The sequence below is a fragment of the Artibeus jamaicensis genome, unplaced genomic scaffold (genome assembly GCF_021234435.1).
Source record: "Artibeus jamaicensis isolate MK-2021 breed Jamaican fruit bat unplaced genomic scaffold, CSHL_Jam_final contig_797, whole genome shotgun sequence".
Classification (NCBI taxonomy): domain Eukaryota; kingdom Metazoa; phylum Chordata; class Mammalia; order Chiroptera; family Phyllostomidae; genus Artibeus; species Artibeus jamaicensis.
In genome coordinates, this window is record NW_026521977.1 from 1,567,031 (window position 1) to 1,593,807 (window position 26,777).

The 26,777-nt window shown below is 53.9% G+C and overlaps 1 protein-coding gene, 1 long non-coding RNA gene and 1 other non-coding gene across 4 annotated transcripts in view; 2 read left to right on the forward strand and 1 right to left on the reverse strand.

Annotated features, from left to right (window-relative positions):
- The first annotated feature begins 2,595 nt into the window (after window positions 1–2,595).
- Window positions 2,596–4,186, forward strand: LOC128628529 (uncharacterized). The gene is made up of 2 exons (XR_008392934.1): window positions 2,596–3,405; window positions 3,789–4,186. It is a non-coding gene; the product is annotated as an uncharacterized LOC128628529 (long non-coding RNA).
- A 3,761-nt stretch (window positions 4,187–7,947) lies between these two features.
- LOC119040778 (U6 spliceosomal RNA) lies at window positions 7,948–8,056 on the forward strand. The gene has a single exon (XR_005080922.2). It is a non-coding gene; the product is annotated as a U6 spliceosomal RNA (small nuclear RNA).
- Window positions 8,057–11,659: 3,603 nt separating this feature from the next.
- Window positions 11,660–26,777, reverse strand: part of SBF2 (SET binding factor 2) — a 392,309-nt gene continuing 377,191 nt past the window's right edge. For both annotated transcript variants that reach the window (XM_037133799.2, XM_037133797.2), the window contains 8 exons: window positions 22,715–22,841; window positions 20,382–20,509; window positions 19,109–19,342; window positions 17,983–18,087; window positions 16,237–16,430; window positions 15,463–15,550; window positions 12,837–12,968; window positions 11,660–11,869 (listed from right to left, as the gene is read on the reverse strand). In XM_037133799.2, the coding sequence (XP_036989694.2) occupies window positions 11,771–11,869; window positions 12,837–12,968; window positions 15,463–15,550; window positions 16,237–16,430; window positions 17,983–18,087; window positions 19,109–19,342; window positions 20,382–20,509; window positions 22,715–22,841 (1,107 nt within the window). In that variant the 3' untranslated portion in view covers window positions 11,660–11,770. The remainder of the gene's footprint in view (window positions 11,870–12,836; window positions 12,969–15,462; window positions 15,551–16,236; window positions 16,431–17,982; window positions 18,088–19,108; window positions 19,343–20,381; window positions 20,510–22,714; window positions 22,842–26,777) is intronic.

The window sequence follows — 26,777 nt, forward strand, 5'->3', positions numbered from 1 at the left end:
ATGGGGAAGGCCAGGCCCCGCTAATTTCCTGTCAGAGGGGCCCGGAGGCCCCAGCCCCTCTCGGGCCAGCCACAGGGGAGGAGATGCCGGGAATGGCTCGCATTCCTCTGGCTGGGGCTCTGCGGGACCCCGGGGGACCTGCGGGAGTGAGGAGGTGGCGCTGCCGAGGCCGGGGTTGGGGGCTCTCTGCAGCAGCTGGGCATCTGTGGTCCAACCTTGGGGCTGGAGTGGGCCCGGAGCCACCGCGGTGGCTGACGCGTTAGGGTAAACGAGCCCAGCTTCACGTTTCCGACGAGGAGGCAGAGGCTCAGACAGGACCAGACCTCACCAGGGCCGCGTGGAGTGTCCCGGCTGCCAGCCCCGAGCTCTCTCTTCCGGCCAGGCCTGCCTTTCCCGGGAGGCCCCTCGGTGCCGAGCCATGACAGTGGGGACGAGCAGGGGCTGGGCTGGGAGGCAGGAACCCTCACTTCTAGCCCAGGAGACAAGCTTCTCAGCTGGGTTGGGGGGCGGGGCATGCAGAGAGGGCGTGAGGACGCTGACCCAGCTGTGGGCACCGCTGTCCCCTCCATGGATGGCCCTGGCGGCTAGTTCTACCCACAGAGGGAACTCTGTGTCCTGGTCCAGTCCCCAGGAGGGTGAGGCCGTGGGGGCAGGCCCCTGGCCTTGAATGCCCTCTCAGTGACCTGGCCAATCTGGGTGGGAGTTGGGGGCCAGGGGTCCCCTGTACTCTCCAACCTTTGGCAGCAAAACCTGCGAGGTTGAACCCAGGATTCAGTCACACAAGCCTGGGCCCCAGTCTGGCTCGACCAGACACTGCTCTGGGACCCCCACAGGCCTTCTTGCGCTGATGGTGGACTCCTCGCTGCACAGAACAGAGGGGCTACTCAATCCCTTTCTCCCCATCAAGCTGTAGGTGGGGCTATGGCTTTGGTGGGGGGGCTCCTGCCTGACAGTGTGGGACACAGGCCACCCAGAGCCAGGGAGTGCTGCCCACACCCTCTCCCTGTGTGCCCTGCGGAGGCCTGCTCTCGGAGCCGAAGCCGGAGCTGAAGCCGGAGCCGGAGCTGGAGCTGGAGCCGGAGCTGAAGCCGGAGCCGGAGCTGGAGCCGGAGCCGGCAGGGCCTCTGCTCCCTGCCTGGCCCTCCTTCCCCCACTCCAGGCACTGACTCTGTGGCTGAGGCTCTTTGCAGGGGCCCCACGCTCCCACCTGGCTGCCCTTCCCCCTTCCCCACCCTCTGCCCGCTCCAGTGAGGCCTCAGCCCTGCGGATGCTGCCCTAGGTGTGTCTCTGAAGCCTCTGCCGCTGCCTTCCCCAGGGCAAGGCCGTGTCTGGTCCCAACAGTCACAACGGCCCCTGACGGCCCTTCTCCTTCCCAGTGCCCTGTGCTGTCTTCACAGGGGAGATCTTTCTAACCACACATCACAACCTGGGCTCACTTCCTTTCTCTTTTTTAAAATTAAATTTATCGATGTGACATAGGCTTAATAAAATTAGTGTCCTTTCTTGCCCTCTACCACTTGCACCTTTGCCCGCCAGCTCCGCCTCGTTGCGAAGACTCAGCAGAGGTGTCATTTCCTCGCGGAAGCCTCCTCTCATCCCGGGGCTGGCCCAGCACCTCCTCCCTCCTTCTACAGCCCCCAGCGGTCCCCACCCGGTCACCGCTCCAGATGCACTGGATTTCATACCTTGCAGGCATGGATAACGCGTGTTGTACTTGGAGACCAGAACAGCCAGGGTAGGCGTGGGTAGGCAACGAGCGAGTAACTGGCGAGTGGAGAAGTGAATGGCGACGAGCACGGCCTGCCCACGCCCAGCCCCCTCCACCCCACAGCTGGAGGCGTGCGGGGAGCACCTGCGGGGGCCAGGCTCACTCTGGCCGCCCGCTCTTCTACGGAGACCCCGGGCAGAGACCACCGGCCTTCCCGCTGTCTCCGGCCCTGGGGCTCACTTGCTGACCTCGGCTGCCCCCCGGGGAATGTAGATATTGAGAGAGGTCTCCAGAGATGGGGAGGAATGCAGACAACGGCGGGCCGGGTCTGCCTGTCTGAGGGCCTGTGTCGCGAGGGTGTGTGCAGGTGTGCGTGAGTGGCCGGGCATGCCCTTGTCTGCCGTCTGTGAGTCAGGACTGTGTGGGCACGTGTGTGAGCGTCTCCCCAGGCCTCAGCCGCAGGGTCAGTGCCTGGAGCTCGGCCTGAGCCCCCACTCTCTACAGCACCTCCGCTCTCTGCCTCCCGCTGCCCGGACCAGCTCCCGCCCCGTGTCCCCGTGTCCCTGTGACGCACACGCCTGTCGTTGCATCTCTGCAATCTACCTGGACGATGCTGCACCAGTTCCCTGCTGCTGCTGTACAAGTCACTGCAAATTTAGTGGCTTAAAGCGACACAGATTTGTTACCTTATAGTTCTGGAGGCCAGAGGTTCAACAAGCGTCTCACTGGGCTGTGTTCATTTCTGGAGGCTCCAGAGGAGAACGTTTTCTCGCCTTCTCCAGCGTCTGGAGGCTGCCCGCACTCCTTGGCACGGGGCCCCCGTCTGTCTCCCCGGCCAGCGATGGCTAGTCCAGTCTCTCTCATATCACGTCACTCTGACACTCGCTTCTTCCTCCCTCTTCTGCTTCTAAGGACCCTTGTGATGGCACCGGTGCATCGGGACAACTCTGGAGATCAGCTGACAGTCAGCCTGGATTCCACCTGCGACCTGGCTTCTCCTTGGTCAGCATGTCAGCAAGCCCTGGGGATTAGGACGAGAACGTCTTTGGGGGCCGTCTTCATACCCCGCCCCCAGACGCCGTGCCTCTTCTCTCAGCTGTGGGCTCCCTGGGCCTCGGCTGAGTCTCACTTATCCAGAGCCTCCTGAGTGCCCAGCCTGAGCTGGTTGTTCACCCCCCGCTTGTTGGATGAATCTGATTCGACTAACACTTTACAGAGAGTCCACTCTGTGCTGGGTTCTCCCACGGCTGCCATCAGTGTTCAGTCTTGTTTCACCGCAGAGGAAAATGGGGCTCAGAGAAGTGAGGAGCCGCCCAGGCCGGGAAGCTGGTGAGTGGCAGAGCCCCAGCTGCAGGTCCACTTACCTCGGGCAGAGCAGGCCGGCACCTCGGTTCCTTCGGGTCCGGAGCCCCCAAGGACAGAGGCCCTTAGAACGCAGGTGCGGGCCGTGGAGACACACCTCTCGATTACAGGCTGGCCCGTGCTGCGGTGACACCCATCGCTGTCTGCACTGCGTTTGTTTTTCGCACGGATGCCCCACCAGCCTCGACGCTTGCTTAGACCTGACCTGCATCCTGGTCTGAAGTCCTTCCCAGCCGCCTGCCCGTCTTTCCTCACACGTGTTTCCCTCCAAATCTCTTGTACATGGAATCTCGCCTTGCTGTCTGCTTCTTCGAGGGCCAGAACTAACATGAGTGGTGAGGAAACTGTCTCACTCAGGACTGTCTGGGATTCGGGACTGTCTCACTCAGAAGGAAGGGGGCGGAAAGATGACATGTTGGCCTAGTGGGGGCCTCAGATAGTCCCTGGAGCAAGGGACCCGCTCAAATGCCGAATACTTCGCTGGTGCGGACCTGGCGACATTGCTAGACGGGAGCCGTGCCGTGGCAGGGTGGTCATTTTGGCATTTGGCATAGATGGGGGAACCATGCCTTCCAAAACCGGCTGGTCACTGCCTGCTTACACCGATGTCCTGCAGAGGGATGGCAGGGACTGCGGCCACCAGCACGCAGTCCGTGGATGAGTGTGAGAGGCAACCAGCCGCTGCGGTAGCTTACGAAGGGGCCCTTATCTCTTGCAGTGGGAGCAGATAACGCTGAGTGGCAGGCTCCAGACGGACTGATGGAGTTGCAGGGCCCCTGATAAGCCTGGACGCTCAGCCAGCAATTCGGAGGTCGAAGGTCAGGCCCCGGTGGTGAAAACCTGGAACCCTGGCATGTGAGATGGAGACATGTTGGGGGTGTCCCTGCGGACGTGGGGCTGCAGCCTCCCGCACCCCCTGGGCTCGCAGCGGTGGCCCACCCTTCCTTGTAGGAGCTACACCTCCGCTGTCCTGAGGTGCACAGAGGCCTCACCCCACAGGGCAACGGGCGCTCCCGCAGGAGTGGCCCCGACTTCCTCCCCTGACTGCCAAGGACAGTGCTCAGGGCTGTGTTCCAGAATGACCTGGCTGTGGACACACTGGGTCTGGAAAGGGAGGTACGAGACCACGCCATGAGAGCGGTCACTGTCGTGGACGCTGGCAGCCAGGGGACCGGGCCCGGGTTTTGGCAGTGCTTGATTAAGGGGCTGGAATGTAAGACTGGACAAGCAAGAGTCCATTGACCAAAGGACACTTTCTTGAGACGCACAAATTTTTTTTAAGAAAAAGATTTTGTTTATTTTTAGAGAAAGAGGGAGAGAAACATCGGTGGTGAGAAACATCCACCAGTTGTCTCTCGTATGTGCCTGGAAGGGGGACCAGACCCACAACCCAAGCATGCGCCCTGACCAGGATTCGAACCCGCGCCACTTTGCTTCGCAGGATGGTGCCCAACCCTGAGAGAGATTTCATACCCCAGCCAGAACAGCAGGGGATGGCCAGGCTTTGTTGCAAGGGCTTTTAGTTAGTATTCTGGAAAGGAGTAGCCGACACTCAGCCAGATGTTAACACCTGAGCTCTCCTGGGAGATGGCAGGGGAGGCATTTAAAAAGCCGAGGAAAGTGGAGCACTGGTCGGATGAATTATGTAAGGCCGGCGTGACGGCGGGGCCAGCAGGGGGCGCTGGCCCACAGGAGGCTGTGGAGGTGGCGACCAGGACATGGCATCCTCGGGGGCAGAACAGACAGGCGGACAGCACAGCTCTGCTTCACACCTACAGCCAAAAAGCGGGCAGGGAAGTGGGGGAGCAGGAGGCAGGGGCACTAGAAGCTCATGGTCCCCACTCACCCCCCAGGCCTGGAGCCCACTGAGGAGGCAGCCAGGTCTCCAGCCTGTTTCGTAATGATTCCTTCAGTGTTTTCTCCCCAAGGCCATGGCCATTGTTTGGGTAGGTGTTCACTAGAGAAAGGAGAATAGTAAGGCACTGGAGGACTTGCAGACACAAAGTCTGAGTCGACATTAACATCCTGGGACTCAAGCATCACCACGGGCCCTTCGTAGAGGGGCCCCTGACGGCCACCTGCTTGCCCTGGGCTCTCTGGGTCCGGGAGCCCGCGGCAGTCCCGGTCCCTGGTGTTCACTTAGGCAGAACTCATGTGCGCTGCCGACATTTGCAGTGACTCCCACACTGGGTCCCTGGCCTACTAGGTAGGAGCCAAGGCGGCCAAGAGGAAACTTCTGGAACTGCTTTCTCCCTGCTCCCCTGCCCTGCCCAAGATAGTAGTTAAAAGTAGCGTCACGTCCCAGGGGATGCGGCAGAGGTTAATCCCGCCGTTCACGTGAAGGGTGAAGGGGTGGCGGCGGCTGCCACGGACTCTCCATGTGGCTGTCTGACCCTGCCGAGGCAGAGCGGCCCTGGAGGAGCCGGCAGGCGGCCTGGGCGTGGGAAGTGTGGGTTCCAGGAACAGGGAAAGGTGTAGCATGGAGCTTATGGAGAGTCCCGGCGGGACAATCACAAAGCAAGCCCGCCACCCGCAGCAGCGGACTGATCACACACCTTCTGAGGAACAACCTCCGGCCTGTCACTCAGCCCTGGTGGAGACGGGACAGGTGAGCATGGCACACCAGGCGGGACCTGGTGGTGAGCTGGGTCTGTGGGGCGCATGGTCCCTCTGAGGATGGGAACGCTGCCCCTGGGACTGAGCTGAGTGGGCCTGGTTGGCACACGTAGACTGCAGGGGACGTAGCCAGAGACTGGCCTCTGGCTCATACCTTTGGCCACACGCAGGGCCCTGTACAACCAGCTAAGGGGAGAGGAAAAAGCCAGAGCTCGGTTCATCGGCTGGCTGACCTGCACGCGGCGGCCGCAGGACGGAGGTGTGAGGGCCGGAAGCGTTCCCAGCACGCGGGGCTGTGAGCAGGGTGCTTGGCCTTCTGCGCTGGGCTCCAGAAGGTGGTCACACTCTTGGGCAGAGGCCAATGGCCTGGCCATTTGGTCAGGGGCTTGGAAGGAAAAGACCGGAAGACTGGGGGCAAGGAGGTGTGGGGAGAGGCACGCAGGTCGACATATGGGAGAAAACACGAAGTGTGAAGATGTTAGGGCCGCATGTTAACGCCCCTTGGAATGCACCCAGCACGGAAGAGGTGCCGAACAGGCAAGCACACAAATGGCCTGGACGGTCACAGCAGGCAGGCCTTGGCCCGGCCGTGCCCGAACCAGCTCACAGGCATTCGGGTGGAGTGGCCGGAGTGACGGAGGCAGAAGCCACACAAGGACTAACGTGGGCCCAACAGCTCAGGCTCTGCCACGTACCAAGGCCACTCAAGGTCCCGCTGCCTCCAAATGTCCAACTGGCCTGTCAGCAAGAGACCAAAGCCAGGCCCCTGGTGTGGAACTGGCCCTCAAGGCCACCAACTCACCTCTTGGGGACACATCAACTACATCAGCTCCTTCCACCCTGGAAGGGCCAGCTGTTCATCTTCACAGGGACAGGGACCTACTCTGGGCCTGAGTTCGCCTTTCCCGACCACAGCGCCTCCGTCAGCAGCACATCCAGGGACTTTACCTGGTGCAAAAGCACGGAATTCTACCCAGAGCAGCATCCGACCCGGGCACGGCAGGGGTCCTGCCGCCCTAGTTTATAGCTGCCACCCGTGCACTTTGGATTCCCGTGTCTGGGGCCAGGAGGGGCTGTCGAACCCCGAGTTCACATACCAGGGGCAGGCAGGAATGTGTGGGATCCAGTGACCCACTGGGCACGTCCAGGCAGTCCCCCCTATAATCAGGAGGGTCACAGGCATGAACCTGAACTAAGAGGGGTTTGACTGCCAGGCACTTAGGCCCCACTTCCCCCCATTGGAACGCAGGCCGGGGCACACGACGAGGTAGTGCCTTCCCTGACCAGGTGCTGCCTTATCTGCCGGCGTTGTTGGGGGTGAGGGGATTTGGGATGCACGGAGGAGACAGGATGCACTGCCAGGGGCTGGGGTTAGGCCCGTGACCTCCCTCCTCCTCCGTGTCCCTCAGGACCAGCCCAGGGGAAATGGGAAGCTGCGCTCTGAACCTGGTGGGTGAGCAGATCTATGTGGCACAAGGGACAGGTGGGCACCACTAGGCAAAGGCTTCCCTCTGGCCTCCTGTCTCTGGCTGCAGAGGTTGTGCCCCTCGGCCCCAGGGCCTGGCCGTGCTCATGGATCTGTTCCTCCCACGAACACCACGCTTCCTGTGGGCTGCTGCCCGCTGATGGCTGTGCGGCTGTGGATGCTACGCAGCCCTGTTCTGGAGAGATGCGGGGGCTTGTGGGGTTCCTGATGGCTGGAGGGCCTCCCCCTGCCACCCCCGTGAGCTGACCTTCCTTAGAACTGCACTGCAGCCTCGGCCTCTCTGCCCAGCTTCCTCCCCTCTTTCTCTTTCACAGGGATGGCATCCGTGTTGACTCCTTCCCACCTGCCCCTGCCCTGCGTCCTAACATCTGTCACCTCCAGTGTGGTCCCCGGACCACGAGCCTCAGCATCGCCTGGGAGCTTGTTAGAAACACCGTTTGTCTAGCCCCACCCTGTCCCGGCCAAAGCAGAAGCCTCAGGCGTACATTATAATCTCAGAAAACAAGGATTTAGAGAGGATTTGGTCGTTTCCAGCAAATCCTTTAAATCTAAGTTTGGAACCTGAGCGTTTGCTAAGGTAAACAGCTGTAATCACACAATTACAGACCACCTAGGTCCTTCGTTTTATAGGTCAAAGCCCAGCAAAGGGACTGGTTCAAGGCCATGCAGCGAAGCAGAGCCGGCACCCGGGTCTCTCCTCCCACTGCAGGCTCTCCTGAGAGCAGGTGACGTGCTCTAAACCTGCGTGGCTTCGCCTGGCAGAACTGGAAATAAGGTGCTCGCTCCAGCAGCGCACACACACTGACAGGGGAACAGTACAGAGAAGACTAGCAAGGCCCCTGCACAAGGATGACGTGTAGATTTGTGAAGTGTTCCGTGTTTTTATGATCTCACCATCAACAGGGCCCTGATCAACAAAACGAACAAGCAAGTGAAGTACAGCCAGACACTGAAATAAAGAACAGGCTGAAGGGTTTGCAGGAACAAGTATAAAGGACACATGGACAGTAACAAGGGGGGTGGAAATGGGAGGGAGGTAGGGAGGACTAGGGGGTGGGGAGGGATGGGGGGAGAAGGCAGAAAGCTGTACGTGAACAAAAATAAACTAAAAAATAAAACAGCTTACCGACAAGAAAAGAAAGTGATTACCTTCTTAGTAATTCTTCGTACAAAGTATTCTAGAGGCTGGTTGCAATGGCACCTTTCCAATTGAATGTATAAATCAGAAGATTCACCTTAAAGATGTCCTTATTAAATAAAATTCTTTTTTCAAGTATAAAAAAACTGGAAATAAGGTGTAATAATAAACAGAAATTGGTCTCTGCCCGGGGTGCCTGGCGTCAGGTCCCTAAAACCCTTAGAATTTCCCTGTGGGAAGGCCTGTTGTTCACCTGGGTTGAGCGGACGGAGTGGTGGGGTGCCCCGGGGTGCCCCCCCCCCCAGCTTCAGGACGGGGGATGGTGTCCGGGAAGGGCAAACCTGTGAACGAGGGCGGGAACTTTCACCTTCTGGGGAGAGGAGCGGGACGGTGAGGTCTCCAGCCTGTGGGTCTGCACCAACTCTGGGGAGTAAATGTCAGAACTGGAGAGACTTGCCGGGCCCCCAGTGGGTGTTGGAGAGGGAGCCGGTGCAGAAGGATGTGCGTTTGGTGTGAGAACTTTCAGCAAGATGACACACTAGTCCGAACTGAGATGTGCGGTAAGTGTAAAACACACGCTGGATTTTGAGGACTCAGTATGAACAAAGATGTAAACTATTTCATGAATAATTCATTGTAATGATGCATGTATAAGTAATAATTTTGATATACTGGGTTAAATAAAATATTATGAAAACAAACGCCATCTATTCCTTTTTGCTTTCAGGCCAAGACCCCCCAGTACTGGGGTCACGCAACTCTCCCAGCACCCCCACCGCTTCTTTGCCTGATTCGTACTTCCAGTTGTTGGACACTACTGAAGCCATTTCCTAGTTATCAGCTTGAGATCTTTCAGAAATTCTTTATAGGATAATGGGGTTACTTAACAACTTTTAAAAGAACTCCTGACAAAATCTCTAGAAATGCATTTCCACTGAGGAGCAAACCGCCACACTGTTATTAACAGTCCAACTCTAGCTCTGGAGCAGAGCCCGCAGGGTGGAGGGCGTTGGGCGGGAGGAGAAAGGGCTTGGATGGGGGTTGGGGGTGGGCCTTACGCTGCTGTGCTGCCCGGGTCTGCATCTCTCTGGAGCCTGAACTGGGAAAGGCTCTGCCACAGGGGTACAGGGGGGGTGCAGGGTCTTCCCTGGAGCCCAGTCCCCACCGCCCTCCCACGACACTGTGAACAGGGCTCCTGATTGATGTCAGGGGCACTGGGGGCAGACGGCAGGTCCCAGGGCCAGCCATGAGGAAAGAAAACTCGAGGAGGGGATGTCACTGCCACAGCCTCTCCGGTGGCTGGGGACCCCTTCTGCCTGCCTCAGAGATGGCTCCTGGGGACCAAAAGAACCTGCATTCTGTCGGCTGCATGTCAGGACGGGGCCAAGGTCCCCAAGGTAAACTCCAAGGGCTTAACTAGCGGAGGCGCCATCCAGAGCTGAGATCACAGGTCCATCCCTTGTGCTGTTTAACTAGTTCCTGAAGCAGGATATTCTGTTGTGAAACTAACTCGGTTTCTCCTGCCCAAATTCGCACACGCTGCCACATGCCACAGGTGGTGGAGCTGTGACCCCCGAAGGGGTAAAGGACTCAGCCAATTTCACCCAGCCCACGAGCGGCACAGGGTGGGCGGGTGGCCTCAGGCCTGTCTCTAAACTCTGCAGCTGAGTTGCTGGGACCCGGGCTCCGGCCAGCACGCCCAGTGTCTAGGGCTCCTTTGCGAGCAAAGGCAGTGATGACGTTAACAGACCCGGGGTCGGAAGTGGGTCCTGCTGGGCCTTCCCGTGGCCGGTCGGTCCCACGTAGGAGTCCTGGGTGCTGCCTCTGAGAGCTGCAGCACTGAAATGAGCTTTGTTTCACTGGAAATGAGGGATGCTTTTTCTTAAGAAATAAATTTAATTCAAGGGGGTTAGTGAATGGAAGGCATGTAACACCTTTGTGAAGGTTAAAAGAATCCAGTTATAAAAGAAGCGCTGTATACAGTCTCAAACAGCTGAAGGTACAATGGGCTCCATATTTTACATAGTACAAAAATTATTTCATATACAAAGAAAAAATACAAATAATGTGCAAAAACCATTTTCACAGGTGACATTTATAAAATGAAAATGATAGAAAAATCCTTCATTCTTATTATTCCCTCAATTTCTTACATATCACAGATCTATTTCCTAGTGTTTAAATTTGAAAATGTCTTATTTTTAATCTACAAAGTGGTTTTTTAGTTTTTTAAAAGGGAACCATTTTATTATTGAAATCTTATGACTGACTCAGTTCAGTTAATTTTAAATTATAAGAAGACTGTCTGAAGAACAAGGATATAGAAGTCATATATACACGTCTTTGAAATATTAGTTTGGTATTTAACATATTAACATTCAAAAACAAGCGCCGTGGCCCGGCTGCCGGACTGGCCACCCGCCGGGGCGTAGCAGAGACGCCGCCGTTCCCGAGAACAAGCAGCTCTCCTCAGGTTGTAGGCCGAGCAGACCCAAGGTTATCAAAAGTAAAAAAAAATCTAAAAACAGTTCTTACGCTCCTGTGCCCACGTGCCGTTTGGGTTTCCAGTCACACCACCGCGTGCTGCGACCGAGGCAGCCCTCGTCCCAGGTGTGGTCACAAGTGGCTGGCTCTGTCTTTCTGATTTCGCTTCATTAGGAGGTCAGTACAAGTGTTTGTTTTGTGGGTTAGTGCACTCAGCTTTCTGAAAGTTATCTCGTGTGAGAAGCTGTCAGGGAGTGGAGGAACACGTGGGGACACTCGGTCCTGGACCCTCGGGGCATCTTGGCCGAGAGTGCCTGGTGTTTTGGAGGCCACGCTTCCCCACACTGGCTGGGTCAGTGCCACCTTGTTCCCTGGATGACCTTTCCGCCAGGCGAGCCCCGTGTGCGCCCACGGTGCCCACCACTGAGCTCCGACGCTGCTGGTGTGAACCCCAGGGGCCGGGCAGAGGTCGTGGAAGAACCTCTTGGCAGCACCAGAGAGTGGAGACTCACTAAGGGCGGGAAAGCCTGTTCTGTGCAGAATATAAGAACCTTGGAGGGTTTTGATTTTTGCTTGTCAGAAAGCTCTCCAAGGACATTACGACCTTGGGGGAACAGAAAGGCTCTAGCTTTCGTGAAGAAGGACGCGAGTAGGCGGCAGCCCTTTGGCCTAGGGGATGGCGGGCAGCTGGCTCAGAAAGCACTCTTCTGACCCCGGAGCAGCGGGGCCCTGTGAGAACAACCTGCTGCAAGACACAGGAAGTGCCTGGTGCTTCCGACCAGACCTGTGAGACACAGGCTAAGCAGGCGCAGCAACTGCCGGGAGCGGGGACTGGGTAAGAGTGGCCGGGGGACCTCGCACACTGGGCCGACTCATCAGAGCCAAAGAGGGCGCTGCCGGCTCCCCAGGGGCTCAGGCACTTTCCTTGTCTGGCAGCCTGAGTCTTTCCTCTCTTCTGCTTGGGTGACCGTGGGCGTCAGGCGTCGGAGATACAGCTCTGGATCCGGTCCATCCACTGTTGGGCGCTCTGCCCGTCCTGGGCACAGAAGTTGTACACACGTCTGCTGGTCTTGAGCTAAGACACCAAAGGGAGAGACCCAGAGGTGAAGGGCAGGGCTGTTGCGAGGCAAGTGTGCAAGGCCACCCCCGTAACCTAGCTCCCGCACCGCCCCAGAACCGCTGAGGGCTCTTTCTCCTCCGGGACCGCACTGTCCCTTTCTCTCTTCCCGTTACTTTTCTAGTTCCCAAAGCTACAGGGGACGATTAACACCCCAGGGCAGGTTAAAACCTGCTGGAAGGCACTGGCAGGACGGAGACACACGAGGACAACCCTGCGCTGCCTCTTCCTGGGGCTTTCCTAGACTAGGGAGGAGGGTTGGCGTGGACTGCGCCCCCAGCCTCTCCCGCACACGGCAGCAACGCGGGGCAGGTGCGGCGTGCGCTCCCTGTGCGCCTCGGGGCAGCCGGAGACTCATCCAGACCACGACGAGGTCGGCTCCTGTGCCCCTCTGTCCTCTTCTCCAGCCTCCAGTGGCAGCCACACTGGAAACCCAGAGTTAGGGATGCGGCCCCGTGGTCTGCACAGGGCCCTTACCAGGTGGCCCACAAAATGCCCCGAGGCCCACCTAATAGGTGCTGAAGAAGTAGGGCGGACAGTCATCGCGTGTGACTAAGGACAGTTTCTGTGGTGGTCAAGCACTGGAAACAAAGGAAGTCGTCTTCCTTCTGTTCCTGACAGTGGGTGGTGAGTGAAACAACAAACAGTATTTAACAAGGAGTTCATCTGCTTTCCTTTCCTATGTGACTGAGTACCTTCAGAAGAGTCCTTTGTGCAAAGCAGTGTGCGGCCTTCTGAGGGAAATGGAGACCGGGGAGAGGTCAGGTCGGGGGTCAGAGCGCTGAATCCAAGTTCTGCAGCAATTCCCATAGCCAGGGGGTCTGTGACCCATGTACAGTCACCACCAGTGGCTCTGAGGCCCCACAATTCTCAGAGGGAGACGGGTAGCAAAATCATACACAGTGCCAGAAAAAGATGAACTTACGTCGAAGAAAGCCTTATCACTCGTGTGCTTCGGGGCCCCCATGCTGGGGCCAGCGGGCACGACCATTTCCACTTCCGCCAGGTCAATGTGGCCTTTGCAGCTGGTGTCCTCTCCCGAGTCGTAGTATCGCAGCTGGAACCACAGGGGCACAGACAGGAAGTAAGAGGCGCGGAAAGGGAGAGCGGCGTGGCCTGTCGGCTGCGTCTGGGAGCGCTCCTCCGTGTCGGCCCAGACTGGGAGAACAGACAAGAGACGGGGGGCACTGGCTGCTTCTAGGAAAAACTACTAGGTGGCCAGGAGAAAGCCGGAAAAAGGCATTTTTGTGAGATCTGAACAAATAAGTGAACTACATATTAAAAGATAAAATTACATGGCAACCAACAACTGTAAAACTATATGGAACATGTAAAAAGAGGCGAATGTCTAGAATACATACAGGACTCCTAGAAATTGATAAGAAAAAGATAAAAATCCTAGAAAAAAACCGTTGGAGGACCTCAAGCAAGTCCCAGGAGAAACACAGATGACCTTCATGCATCGGAAAGCAGGTGCGAGCTCACTGTCAGAGGACAGTGAGCAGGTGAAACCAACGAGACTTCCGAAGACCCTTCACTTGTATTAAGAAATATTAAGAACGACTGATAATAAATAAATACAAGTGGCTGGTAATATTCGGGTCGAAGGTAAGGCATTACATACTCTAACTGGGAATATAACTTGTCAGAGGTTTTTGGAGGGCAATCTGGCAGGATCAATGGTGATTTAAAATGCCTGTGCCTCCCGATGCACTCTCCCCACCTCTGGAAACCACCCTGTACAAACACCCCCACGAGCACGCAGACACACGCATCAGAGGTTTCCTCCAGCGCTGGTTTTAGCAGCTAAAAACTGAAGAGATGCACCTGCCTTTCAATGGGGTGCTGATTGATTACATGGGGGTGCAGCAGTGACGTGGAAAACTACACAGCCTTTTAAAAGTGATAAAGAAGACCTGAATAAACTGGCAAGAAAACATGTTCAAATGCATTATTTAAAAAGGAAGTTGCCAACGAGCATGTAGCTATAATTTCTGAAACACTGTTACTGGGTAAGTAGCGTAGTGTTTGAGTGGTTACCATGTTCCGGGACTGTTCTGATTCTTTTGTATGTGAAGCATGCATTTAACCTTCCTAGCAACTCAAACTATATGTACATACGTATTCATCTACACACACACATATATGAAAACTATTTAGAGAAATATATACCAAATTATTAACAGCGGTTATCTCAGGGAGTGGGGAACCCAGAGGACTCGCAGAACAAACATGCATTACTTTGGGAATAAGAAAAAACCAGAAGACCGGGTTTTGAAATGAAAGAGACGACTGGTGGAAACGCCTTGCAGGCCCACAGCTGGGCTTCACGCTCTTGCTCACGCAGCAGGAGTGTGCCCACAGCCTCCTCCCTGAGGTCCTGGCCTTGTCCCTTCTCTGCCTCTCCCGCAGGCATGGCGTGGGCAGGGCTCGTGGGAAAACTGTGTGCCTCTCATGTGAAAGAAGCCCAAAAGGCTGGTCAGAATACAAATATGATTTGATGTCATTGTAGATTACAGGAAACTTATGGCATTCTCCTGAGCCACAGTTAGTAGTTTAATGGGATTTTCTACACTGTGTAGACCCCATGACTTCAGAGGCACTGTTACTTTAAAGCACAGCCCCGTAAGAAGGGCTTGCACGGCATATTGAAAACAAATTCACTCCGTTCTTCCACAACGACTCTATGCAACCCTTGTGGAGCCCTCTGAACAGAGGGAAAGGTGGTCCCCACACCGACCCCCCGGAAAGGCTCTCTAGGTGCAGGCCCGACAAGAGCCTATGGAGAGGTGACAGTTCACACCGCTCTGAACTGAACAGACTCCCCCTTAGGGACGGGTGAGAGCCAAACTCTGCACCCCATGCCTCAGCAGGGAGGTGCGGCGGGGCTGAGGTCGCTGGAGCCCAGTTTACGATGCTGAGGGTGTGTGGGCCTCTGCAGTGATAGCCAAGAACCTAACAGTGGGCAAAGGACTTCCTCACGCGGTCCCTGGGGTCCAGTCTAGTACTTGCCCCTGTGAATTCCAGCTGTGGTGGGCCCACCACTCTGGCCTGTTTTGAGGTGCCCTCCCCTGTTGCTGTCCTCTTTGAGGAGTAAGAGTGCCTTCCTCAGTAACCTGTACAGGGATGGGCACAGGGAAGGTGCACGATAATGCCTGTCGAATGCCCTCAGTTGTGAACAGGTGCTTCGTGCTGCGAGGCCAATCTGCATTGTGGGGCTCCGCCGCCGGCCTCTGTGTGTGCACGTGTGTGCGCGTAGTGTGCGCTGTGCTGCAAACCTCTGGTTGCCCCCTGGCCTGGGGCCGAGAGCAGGCAGCAGGAGCCATCTGGGCGTGAAGAAGCAGAGTTGTATTGCTCTTATGCTCTGGGCTCAACTGTCACTGTCCTGCCCACACACAGCAGGCAGAGCCACTTTGGACCTGGCCTTGGGGGGCTACTGCCCTCGCTCGGGGATGTGCGGGGCCCTTGGAGGAGCCCCAAGGCGAGCAGCCTGCACACGGAGACCCACTGAGTCACACCTGCAGAGTGCCTCCCACAGCCGACGGCCTCACCTGATGTTTTGTCACATCCAAAACGAACCAGCGGGGCTTCCAGCCTTTCAGCAGGGCCCCTCTTTTGTAAAGCGTGCCTTCGAAAGACCTAGAGGAAATGACAAGAGGGCAGTTCGATTTTTCATTTAAAGAAATTTGTAAAGGGATATCTGCTCTTTTTCTTTGCTGAATCTCTATTTCCCTCAAATGATCCAAAAAAACCCACAACCCCAAACCCAATCAGGGTTCTCCCTGGAATTCTTTCGCTAGATCTTTGGGGAAAGACAGGCACTTTCCCCTGGAATAACTGAATAGCAAACCTGCAGGGTTCGGCTGCCCCGCAGGAGCAGCCGCCACCCACGGGAGAAAGTGGAGCCGGCCGGTGGGCAGGAGCCTGCAGACTGTGACACCCGCACAGCCGCGGCCTTCCCTGTTTGCTGGAGCTGGCATGGGCTAGGTTCCTGGTGTGCGCCGCCGCCGAGAAAGTGCTGACTAACACCTAATCCCTCAACAGACCTGGCAGACGTGAGGTAACACCAGTCAGGACCAGGCCACAAATAACTACCACCTCTTGGCATCATTCTAATTGTAATTTTGGTATTTCCTCTTCAAAGAACCATTTCACGCATTTATGACTGAAACAAAGACTCAAAGCAGATCCGGTCCCGTCTATGGCAGGCTGCGCTGCACTGGCCCAGCCTGTTCCCAGGCTGAGGCGCAGCGGGGGCCGGGAGGGGGCGGGTGGTGGTTTGGCGGGGGCGACTCAGCCCAGCGGCAGGGTGCGGCACCGCGCACCTGTTCTCGTCGTTCCTGGACGTGTACTGGCTGTACAGCGTGGCTGCTCTCCGGTCCACGCCGTTGGACGGCGAGATGCTGGCGTTCTGCTCCTCCCCGGCGCTGCTGTCGGCCAGGTGCAGCACGGACCTCTTCTGATAGGAAGGCAGGTTGGGAGACACAATTCCCGGGGAGCCCGGGGGGTGTCTCTGCGGCTGAACAAGAACGAACAGGAGCTGGGAAGGCTTTTAAAGGCCTGAAGCAACTCATCCAGTAATTTCTAAATTTCTCAACAGCTATCTCAGGGGAAAAAAGCAATGGGCAGAATATATGTATAAAGATGTTTATCCTGGAGATGTTTAGAACGGTAAAAAACTGGAAACGAATGTCTATCTCTAGGGGACTGGTTAAACAACAAGTTTCCATACCATGGAATTCTAACAGCCATTAAAGCGATGCTGCTGATTTATATCCTGACAAGTGCAAGGACATGTACGCCATGTAGCAGGTGAGAAAGAAAGCAGGTTTGAAAAGAGCACACACAGCAAATCCCTTTCATATGTGTGTTTAGAATAAAACAAGCTTGACAGCATGGTAGTTTGTTTTAGGTTATAAATTGAGGGTGATTCTTATCTTCTAGTTTATAACTTTCTGTGTATTGTCTTATTTAAGAGAATACATATAGCCCTGGCTGGTGTAGCTCAGTGGATTGAGTGTAGGCTGTGAACCAAAGGGTTGTAGGTTCGATTCCCAGTCAGGGCACATGCCTGGGTTGCAGGCCAGGTCCCCAGTGGGGGCCATGTGAGAGGCAACCCCATATTGATGTTTCTCTCCCTGTCTTTCTCCATCCCTTCCCCTCTCTTTAAAATTAAATAAATAAAACCTTTTAAAAAATAAAAGAACAAATATATCTCACTTCTATTGTCAGGAAAAAAAAGACAAAAATATATTTTTTTCCCTGAGGGGAAAAGATGTCATCCACCTACGGCCTGTCTGATCACGGCTCCTGAATTGCTATTTGAGGCAGGAGCCCCTTCCAAATCACGCTGAGCCTTCCTTCTACACGCCATTCTCCTTGACCCCCCTGGGCTCCTGCGCCTGCTGACCTCGCCTTTCCCCCACAGTGCTCTCAGAACACTGTCCTAACTTCCCTTTGCTGCACTTGGAGCCGATCGGACGTGGGTGTGACTGGCGGCCGTCCCGAGTGCTCGCTGTGTGCTGCCTGTGCAGGTCAGGTACTGGTGCAGCCCACACGTGTGAGACGGAGACCGCCCCCTCACCGTGGGGGAACGGGAGGCAACGTGTGCAGGTGCTCAGCACGGTCCTGTGCACACGCCATGTGCTTGGTAAGTTTTTCAAGTCAGACACAGAAAGGGGGGGTGTGATCAACTGACAGCATATTCAGTCATTTAAAAATACTCCAATTTCTGTGATGATTTCTCTGGAGCAAATACGGTCTTGGCAGTCCCCTCCTCCCCCACGTGGTAGGAGATCAGCTGAACCCACAGAGGCTCCCCGACAGAAAAGAACCAGTAATTTCCCCGGACACGGGGTCCTGAACCGTGAGAATTATGTCACTGTGGTAAAGTGAGACACGCAGGAAGTAGTCAGCTGTTTGGAACTTTCTGCCCCAAAACCCCAGGGCACGACCCCTCCTTTTCCACCCTTCCTTTCAGCCATAAGCCCACCTGGGTTACCTGTGGCAGCGGCCCCACCTGCCCTAGCACCCTCAACAAAGCAGCTCCTCCAGGGGCCCTGCCAACTCACGTGGTCTGCTTGGGGCTGTTCTTTTAGGTCCGCAGTGACCCTTTCCCACAGCTGCTGCCACTTCTCAGGGGTCTGGTTCAATTTATGCTCCAATCTTTCAATTTCCTGCAAAATAATTAAAAGGGGTTTTTTGACGGATAAGTATTTCATAGAAATCAGGACGTGCCCCGAAGCCACATCTCCCTGGTCCTGGGCCCAGATGAGCAGTGTGGCCACAGGGCAGCTGAAGCCAGTGGTAAACACGGGGCCTGAGGCTTCCCAAGCCGGGAACCGCTGTGCGAGCTCCAGCTGCAGTGATGCCCTGCGGCAAGGGTGACTTATCAGGGTCTTTAACCAGGGCTTTTTACACAAACGGCTTCAGCACAGGGAAGAAATATGTATCCTGAACACCCCTGGCCAGCCCATAGGAAATCTGATGGCCGCAGCAAAAGGTCAGGTACTGGGCCGGTGTCCAAACCCTAACAGCTGAGGCAGATGAGAAGCCTGTCCTTGATGGAGGAGCCCTCAGCTGCGACGATTCAAACCAGATGTGGAAAGAACGAATCGAGAAGTCCCAAAGGCACGGAACTTCCTTGGGACAGGGAAGCAGGACAGCCGCCTCTGTGACCGTGCTGCCTCTGCGGAGTGGAGCGCCGCTCTGGTCAGAAAACCGGCGAGCCTCCTCAGGAGCCGCCGGGCCCTATCTAACTCCGGGCTGCTGCTCTCACCAGGGCGGCTCTGCCAGGAGGGTTTCTCTCCAGAATATTCCTTCTGGAAGATGGCTGGCAGGGCGCCCACCAGGCCACCAGCTGCCCACACTTCTGACCAGAGGAAGCAGAGCACCCACAAGAGCCATAACCCAGGCCTGACTCAGGCTGCTTGGGCAGCTAGAATCGCTGGGAGGCTACAAATTGCTCCATTTGTGTGATTGCTTCCTTGTGAAGCTGGAAAAGTCATTTTTATGGAGACTTTCCCAGTAGCTGAGCCTGGCCCCCCATGGATTCTGGGGAGCACATCTGGCTTCCTCACAGTCCTGGAGTGCTCCCTCGAGCAGAGTGAGGAGAGCCGCGTCCAGAAGCGTGTGAACCAACCACTCTGCACTCAGCCTGGCTCCTGAGGCCCCTGGGCCCCCACACTGTCCACTCACACTGAAGAGGCCAGTCAGGGCGTCGGGCTGAGCACAGCTGACGTCATCGTAGCATGGCCACACTGTTCTCCTCTGGCTCTGGGGCCCGGCCTCCCTGGCCGGCTCCACGTCCTCGGAGGGCAACTGCTTGGGGGTCAGCATCACCCAGTCATACGAAGGCCCCGTGGAAAGGGTCTCCTCTGTGTAGTAGTCCCACTTCTTGAGGCTGGAGACATTGACATTGGGCTTCAGGGCCTGTTTAAAGGGCAAGAGTATGAACGGAGGTTCAAATACCGCAAGTCTAAATATTGAAATGTATACACAGAGATAAAGAATGCAATAAAATATGTTCTGCCCTCCTACCTTGACAAATACAACTTCTTAATGGACTCCTCAGAATTCTCTCCACGGGAAAGTGAGTGGCACGAAGGGGCCGGCCCCAGCCCACTGTCCTTGGAGGGACCCCTACTCCTCCACCCGGCGCTACCCTGCATTCTGAGGTTCACTTACGATGTGTGTGTAAATCCCAGCCCACGAAGCTAAACTCTGTCCATTTTCTGCCAAAAAGCTACTTCTTGGCTGCCCTTTGGGCCTAGGGCACATACACCGGCTTGGGAAACAGACTTGGAGAAGCGGGTTGGTGAGGAACTTGAATTTGGCTAAGGAATTCTGAGGTTCCAGAGGGTGGTTTAGATGAAGGAGGGGCACCCAAGTCTGTATCTTGGTCTCTCGAACCCCTCACCACCTGAGGAAGGGGCAGCTGGAGAACGGCCAGGGTGGGGCCCTGATGCACGGGGCCCAGGCCGGGGGCCTCTTGCCCCTCAGCGAGGTGCTTTGCTCCTCACGCCCGCCCGTCCCATCCCAGGGCCTGCCTCCACGCAGATGCTCAGGGGGAGCTCGCCATCCCTCCTGGACTGGGCGGCTCCAAACACCCCTGCTTCCTGAGAGGGCTCGCCAGTGGATTCGGAGCGGATAACCTAGGGGATTCTTTTCTAAAGTGTTTGGGACTTTTCAGTTTAGCTGACCTGTTGAGGTTTCAAGTTGACTTGCTTTAATACTCTTGGAGTTATCCCTTCCAGGTTTTGGGGGCCAGATCCTAATTTCTGTGGTCAGGAATGTGGTGGACGGTCTCCACTCCATCACACTCCAAAGCCGGAGTCTGTCAGACTTCTGAATAGTGTCAGTATGAAACCTACTCAGATGTTTCTAAAAAGCCTAAACAGTCTGCATACACTCAAAGTAAGGAAAACTTCAACACCAAATACTCAGAAAATGAAACATAAATGCTTTTTACCTCAATTTCCACTGGTGAATATAAGTAATTAAAGAAAATGGGAGTCCTCTTGTGCATTCTATCGATGCACTCCCAAATGCAAATTCCTTTTTTGGCATGCTTATCTCCTTTATCATCAAATAAAGTTCCTGCAAATCCAAAAAAAATTCAACAGAAGTCAAATAAACCAACAGTTTGCCTCGAAGTACGACGCCTGCAGCAGAAGGAAAGTGGAATATTCCTTCTGGCTCTGGAAGCAGCGACGTCCGTGCAGAAACCTTAGACACTAACTGCGGAGCTGGGGGCACGCGCCTCACAGTCACATGGAAACAAACCCAAACGGAAGGGCGGAGCCCGCTGAGGCTGCCAGACATGGGGCAGGACGTCGTGGCTCTCCCAGCCTGCATCTAGTTCAGACTCCCTGAGGTCCGTGCCAGGAGACATTCTACACATTTTTCAAGAGAAAAATGGAAGGACTTAGAGTTGACTTCAGGAGACTCAGAATTTTATATTTCTTTTTCAAGTCGTTGGCTGTTTATTATGAAACCGTTTAAAGTGTCTTCTTGCTTAGTAGTTCACATAAACCTAGGCATTTATATGTTCACGGAGACTTTCGATGACAGAGGGGTACGGTTAGCACTGCAGGGGGACGTGAAAAACAGAAGTTGGGTTCAGGAGGGGCCCCTCAGGGATTTCCCGACATTATGTCCGCACCTTCAGCCAGTGCGTCTGCTCCTCACTCGGGCCCACTTGGTTCTCCTTTGAGAGGAAGAGGGGTTGGGGTGAGGCCAGGAAGGGTGCCTCTCTTAGCAGTGCTGTCTTGCTTTGAGTGGCATTACTCAGTCAACAACGGGTAAGTGTTTTACCGGTTTATCGGAGAAGAATGTCTTAAGTCCCAGGCTGCACAAACTCCTGCAATACGAGGACCCGACACTAATTCATGGCTTCTCCTCTATTTTTGCACTGCAGAGCTCGGCGTGGCAGTTCTGAGCCCTGGCCGCACGCTAACCCCACTAAGGGTTTACAAAAAGGCCAATGCCTAGGTCTCGCCTCAGACTGACAGGTCAGAATCTCTGAGGGTAAGTCCCAGATATTAGCTGTTTTAAAAGTTCTCCAAGTGATCCTAATGTCTAGTGTAACCAGCTCTATTTAATGCCTTCCTAACACGTGGGCGCCTAAGAAATTAAGGTTTCTGGTTGTTACGTGTGGAATGACAATTCTACGAGTCACCGAAGGTCTGGAAGTACAAACAGAATGGGAAATGGTCTGACCAGTGTTCTCTCCCTTACCAAAAGCATGACATATCTTTTTTTTAAAAAAATATTTCATTTATTTCTAGAGAGGGTGGGAAGCAGAGGAGAGAGAAGGAACATCAATGTGTGGTTGCCTCTCCCACGCTTCCGACTGTGAACCTGGCCTGCAACCAAGGGCATGTGCCCTGACTGGGAATCGAACCAGCCACACAGGCCAGGGCACATGAAATATCTTATTGGACAATTTTAATAGCATGCACTGAAAAGCAGTAATTCCTGATTCCATATTTTAAATTGAGAACATCAGTAAATAATTTCAGCCATGAAAAGAGTCCTTGTTACGAATATACAGGAATATTATGAAGAGGGCTGATTTTGGAAAACTTGCTGGTCTCCTTAGTCACGTGTGCCCTCCCTCCCGTCTCCCCACAATAACAAAAGAATGTAAAATCCCCCTGGAGAATGTTTTCACAGGGGCTGACTGATTTCCAGCATCTACTACTCTTTACAACTGTTATTGCTGCTAAAAATTACAGTAATGATGGCATGCCTAAAATTTATTGAGCGCTTACTATGTGCCAGCAATTGTGCTAAGAAGTATACAAATGTTTCCTACTGTGGTCATCGGGGCTCAAAGGGCCACTCTGATGAGGAAGCCGGAGAAACTCGGACAGGTAGTTAACTGTCCACGGCACTCAGCTGGTGCTGGAATCTAAGCCAGGCCTGGTTGCTCCAGACCCTCAGCCTTCACTGCTGCTCACGCTGCCTCCGAAGGCAGGCTCCTCTCCTACCAGAGCGCAGCACGGGTGGGAGAAGAGTCAAATGTGTCCCCTCGAACAGTGGTAACACTTTAAGAGATGGGAATAGAAGCGGATCTCACTTTTCCAACGTGCTAAGGAGAGACCATTTGTAGTGCCCGAGAGCTCAGGCAGCACGCAGTCTCCGAATCTGGGCGTGTGTTCACGTCCACTCCACTTCTGTGGTTCAGGGTAAAACCCTAAAAGGGCCTTGCCGCACTGGAGGGGAGTGACGTTACTAGTTTTTAATCAGAAACACACAAAACCAACAAAAAAGATAAAACAAGAGCATACAAACACATACCGTGCTCTAATCTCTCGTAGTCAGAATCCAGGAGAAATGTTTTAAAGCGATTAGATACGTAGTGGAAAGCCAAGAACTTTAAGTAATAGAGATTGAATTCAAACTCAGCTGGATACTGGGTGTGAACCTGAAACACACAAGGCAGAGCAAAGAGTAAGAGTTGCACCGAACCAGACGTGGGTGGCGTGCTGCTGGCTGCCGCCCTGACATGCAGGAGGCGCCGGGGACCTGCCGTCCACACCGCGTCTGTGCCGGACACCGTGCTGGGCGGTTTTATACATGTTATCTCATTTAATCTCCATAACAACTTTGCAAGATAGGAATTATTTTTTCTAACTCTACTGAGATACAACCGACATAAAACACTGTGTATGTTTAAGGTGTAGAACATAACATACATTATCTATTGTGAAATGACTTCCATAGCAGGTTACATCCAGCCCCTCCATCACCTCACACAATAGTAACTGTTTTTGGGGGGTGAACATTTAAGTCTATCCTTTTAGCAACTTACAAGCATACAATACGGTATTGTTAACTACAGCCACCACGCCGTGCATCCGATCCCCGGAACGTGTTGTAACGGGAAGTTCCCTCCCCTTAAGGAACATCTCCTCCTTCCCCTCAGCCTCCAGCCCCTGGCAATGGCCATTCCACACCATCTGTTTCTCTGAGTTTGGCTTTTTTAGATTCCACATGTAAGTGGCATGATACAGTGGTCATCTTTCTGTGACATTTCATTCAGCACAATGCCCTCAAGTTGTTGTGAAGGAAACATTTCCTTGTTTTCTCATGGCTGAATACGATTTCATTGTTTATATATGTAGCATTTTTTAACCTGTTCGTCCCCAGACGGACACGCAGGTTGTTTTCCGTCTTGGCTGCAGTGAAAACACTGCCGTGGACGTGGGAGTTGGATGTCTCTCTGAGACAGTGACTTCATTCCCTCAAATACATATACACCCCAGAGTGGGACTGCTGGATCACACAGTAGTTTTAATTTTTTGAGAACCTCCGTACCGTTTTCTGTAGTGGCCACACAGATTTACATCCCCACCAATAGCAGACAAGGGCTCCCTTTTCTCTCCATCCTCATCATCAGCTCTCGCCATTTTGAATGCAGCCGTCCTAACAGGTGTAGGGTGCTAACTCATCGTGGTTTTTATTTGAATTTCCCTTATGATTTGTGATGTTGAGGACCTTTTCATGTACCTGTTGGCCATCTGTGTGTCTTCTTTGGGAAAGTGTCTATTCCAATCGGCTGAAGATAGGCATTTTTATTCCCACTTTGCAGATGAGGAAGCTGAGGATGAGCAAGGTTAAGTGGTTTACCCAACATCACTCAGCAGTAACTAGTGAGCCCCGATACGAACCCTGTTTGAACCCTGGTGCGTTAGGCTCCAAGGTCTGTGCCCATTCACTGCCTTACACTGTGCCAGGCACTTGACACAAACAAGTGAACACAAGTTAATCAGTGTAAGGTCTTGCTCTCCAGGCACTTGTGGTGTAATAGTATCTAACGCAACAATGAAAACTGTCCTTACTTAAGTTTGGCAGTGAAAGGAATGAGGGGAGAAGGCTGTTTAGGGAGGTAACAAGAGATGTTTTCTGGACAGAAGCACCGAGTACCTGTCTAGAGGCAATGCAGGATCCAACAGACAGAACAAATTGTCACTTGAGTGCCAACAACTAAGGGAGTAAGGCCCTGGGGAAAGAACAAATGAGGCCAAGGGCCCAGAAATAGGGAACAGGCTTGGAAAGGAGAAGGGATAGAAGCAGAGATAAAAAAGAAAGACATGCTCAGGTGCCAAGTGGAGGGGGAGGAGCTCTTGCCTTTTAACCTTACATTCAACCTCACTCAGGCTGCGAGATCCCTGGACAGTGATAAAGATGAGGGGATGACGGGGGGAAAGGGAGGGAGCAGGGCAGAGCTGGACCCGTCCAGTGCCGCAGTGCACTTCAGGCGAGCTGCACGCAGACTCTGCGGAGCCACCTGATGTTGGCAGAAGGCAGGCCCATGACCTGGGAGCCCTCTCCAACCCACCCAGCAAGCTCACCTCTGTACTGTGCAAACACTCCCTCACGACTAGTTAGAGAATTCTGTTTGCTTGAGACAGGCCCCAGTCGTAACTGTGCTTGCTTAGAAGCTGTTGTAAGTGGACACTGCTGGCAGGTTGTTGGAAAGCCAGCGCTCCTCCCCGTGTTTAACTTGGCGGTGTGGCCCCGCACCAGGCCGGCCAGAGGGAGCGGGCGCGAGTGTCATCTGCTGGCTGCCCCGCAGATCAGTGCGGCTTCACAGTCATATCTGGACATCACTGACTGACTGACCGCCTGGGCAGAAACCTAGCTTTCCGTGATGCTTAAAAGTTTTTTTTCTTTTTTTAACACTTTCTCACTGGCTTTTTAATTGAACTAAAATTTTAGTTCAAAAGAAATACAAAATAAAATGGAATTCAGGAGGACTTAAGAGAGTTTGCCACTCACGCAGTGGCGCTGCGTCCCTGAGCTGGCCGCTGCCCTTCCTGCTGCAGCAGGCTCCTGGGGACAGCAGAGCCGCCCGGGACGACTGTGACACGGAGGGCTCTGACGGGCCGGGCTTTTCAGGACTGTAAGCATATGTAGTGGGCATGAATTTTCTCATCAGTGCAGTGGAAGAAATAGACAGCATGGGTTTCCTGTGATTATGTTATGTGAGCAACTAATTACAGAGGTCATGCATACTTGAAGAATTCACAGTTATAATCAAGTAAAATGTAAGTTAATCTGATACATATTTAATGACCGACAGTTATTATTTTGGAATATTATAACTGGGCATAAAAATAAGTTCATGTAAGTGGTTATTACAATCAGTAATACTTTCTTCCACTTCTATAGTGGAAAACACAAGTTTAAAAACCAGCTCTCTTTCCTTGCCATTTCAACCCTCTACGTGTTTGGCTCAAACACCAAACATGTGCTCCAGCCCCCCAACCCCCTCCAGCCACTTGCCCCCACCCACACACATGCGCCCAGAAGACAGAGGCCCTGCGCCTGGTCCTCAGGCGTTCCTGGCTCCTAAGTTTCGTTCACATCTAAAGTTTCCTGCACTTTCCTGTCACCACCTGTCCTTTAATGCTATGAGGTCCTGGCTCCTGGTTCAGAATCAATAGCATCAGTCCAGGAGGCCAGTGCACCCATGAAGGAGGGGGTGACTCAGACTGTGGGCAGCAGGACAGAAGGTGGAGATGAGCCCCAGGGGATGGAACTTGGTTCCCTACCACCTGGGAGTCTCAGGGAGGAGAAACCAGCAGTGTGCCGAGACAGGGTGCGCTCCAGAACAACTTGGCCCCAGTGGCCTTTGACATAAACCTCAGTGTCACAGGCTGCCCCTGGCTCACTGTTTCCTTTGGGGGGGAGGGAAGAGTTCATAGCTATTTCCACTGACCCGGTTCACAGCAGGTCCTAAAAACTCTCCTGAATACTTTTATTAAACAAACATTTTTCTCAATGACTATTCTCCACAGAAACCACTTGCCTCATAAGTATTTGTATTTTTCTTTGGTTATTCTGATATTTAATATGCTGAGGAATATAATTTTGAAGACCTACTTCTGAGGTAAAGCAGAACAGAAATGATCATGACTTTGACCTTAGGTTGAACTTACAGGCACTTTGGGGAGAGCACATGCTAGGACTTGATGCAAAACTCCTCTCTACAAGTGGAAAAATGCTTTCCCCGCCCACTGCACCGAGTGGCTGGCCTTTCACAAACCCTGAACTTGTGTGCGCATGTGTGCACACACCACAATGACACCGATGGGTGCTAATGACCCAAACCGGGCTAATCATCAGCTATATTAGAAGACGAAGAAAAGATGCTGAGCAATTAAATATATTTGTTTAATCATTAGCAACAGTTTAAGCAACAAGCATGTGAGAATTTCTCAATGGAAAAAAGTCATCAGATTGCACTGAATCCTGAGTTGATTAATACTTAGATTCCACATTTGGAATCTGAGACTAGGAAACTCATGGAGTTTCCTGAAATGTCTTTCCATCACAATAATGAGAACCTAACTGC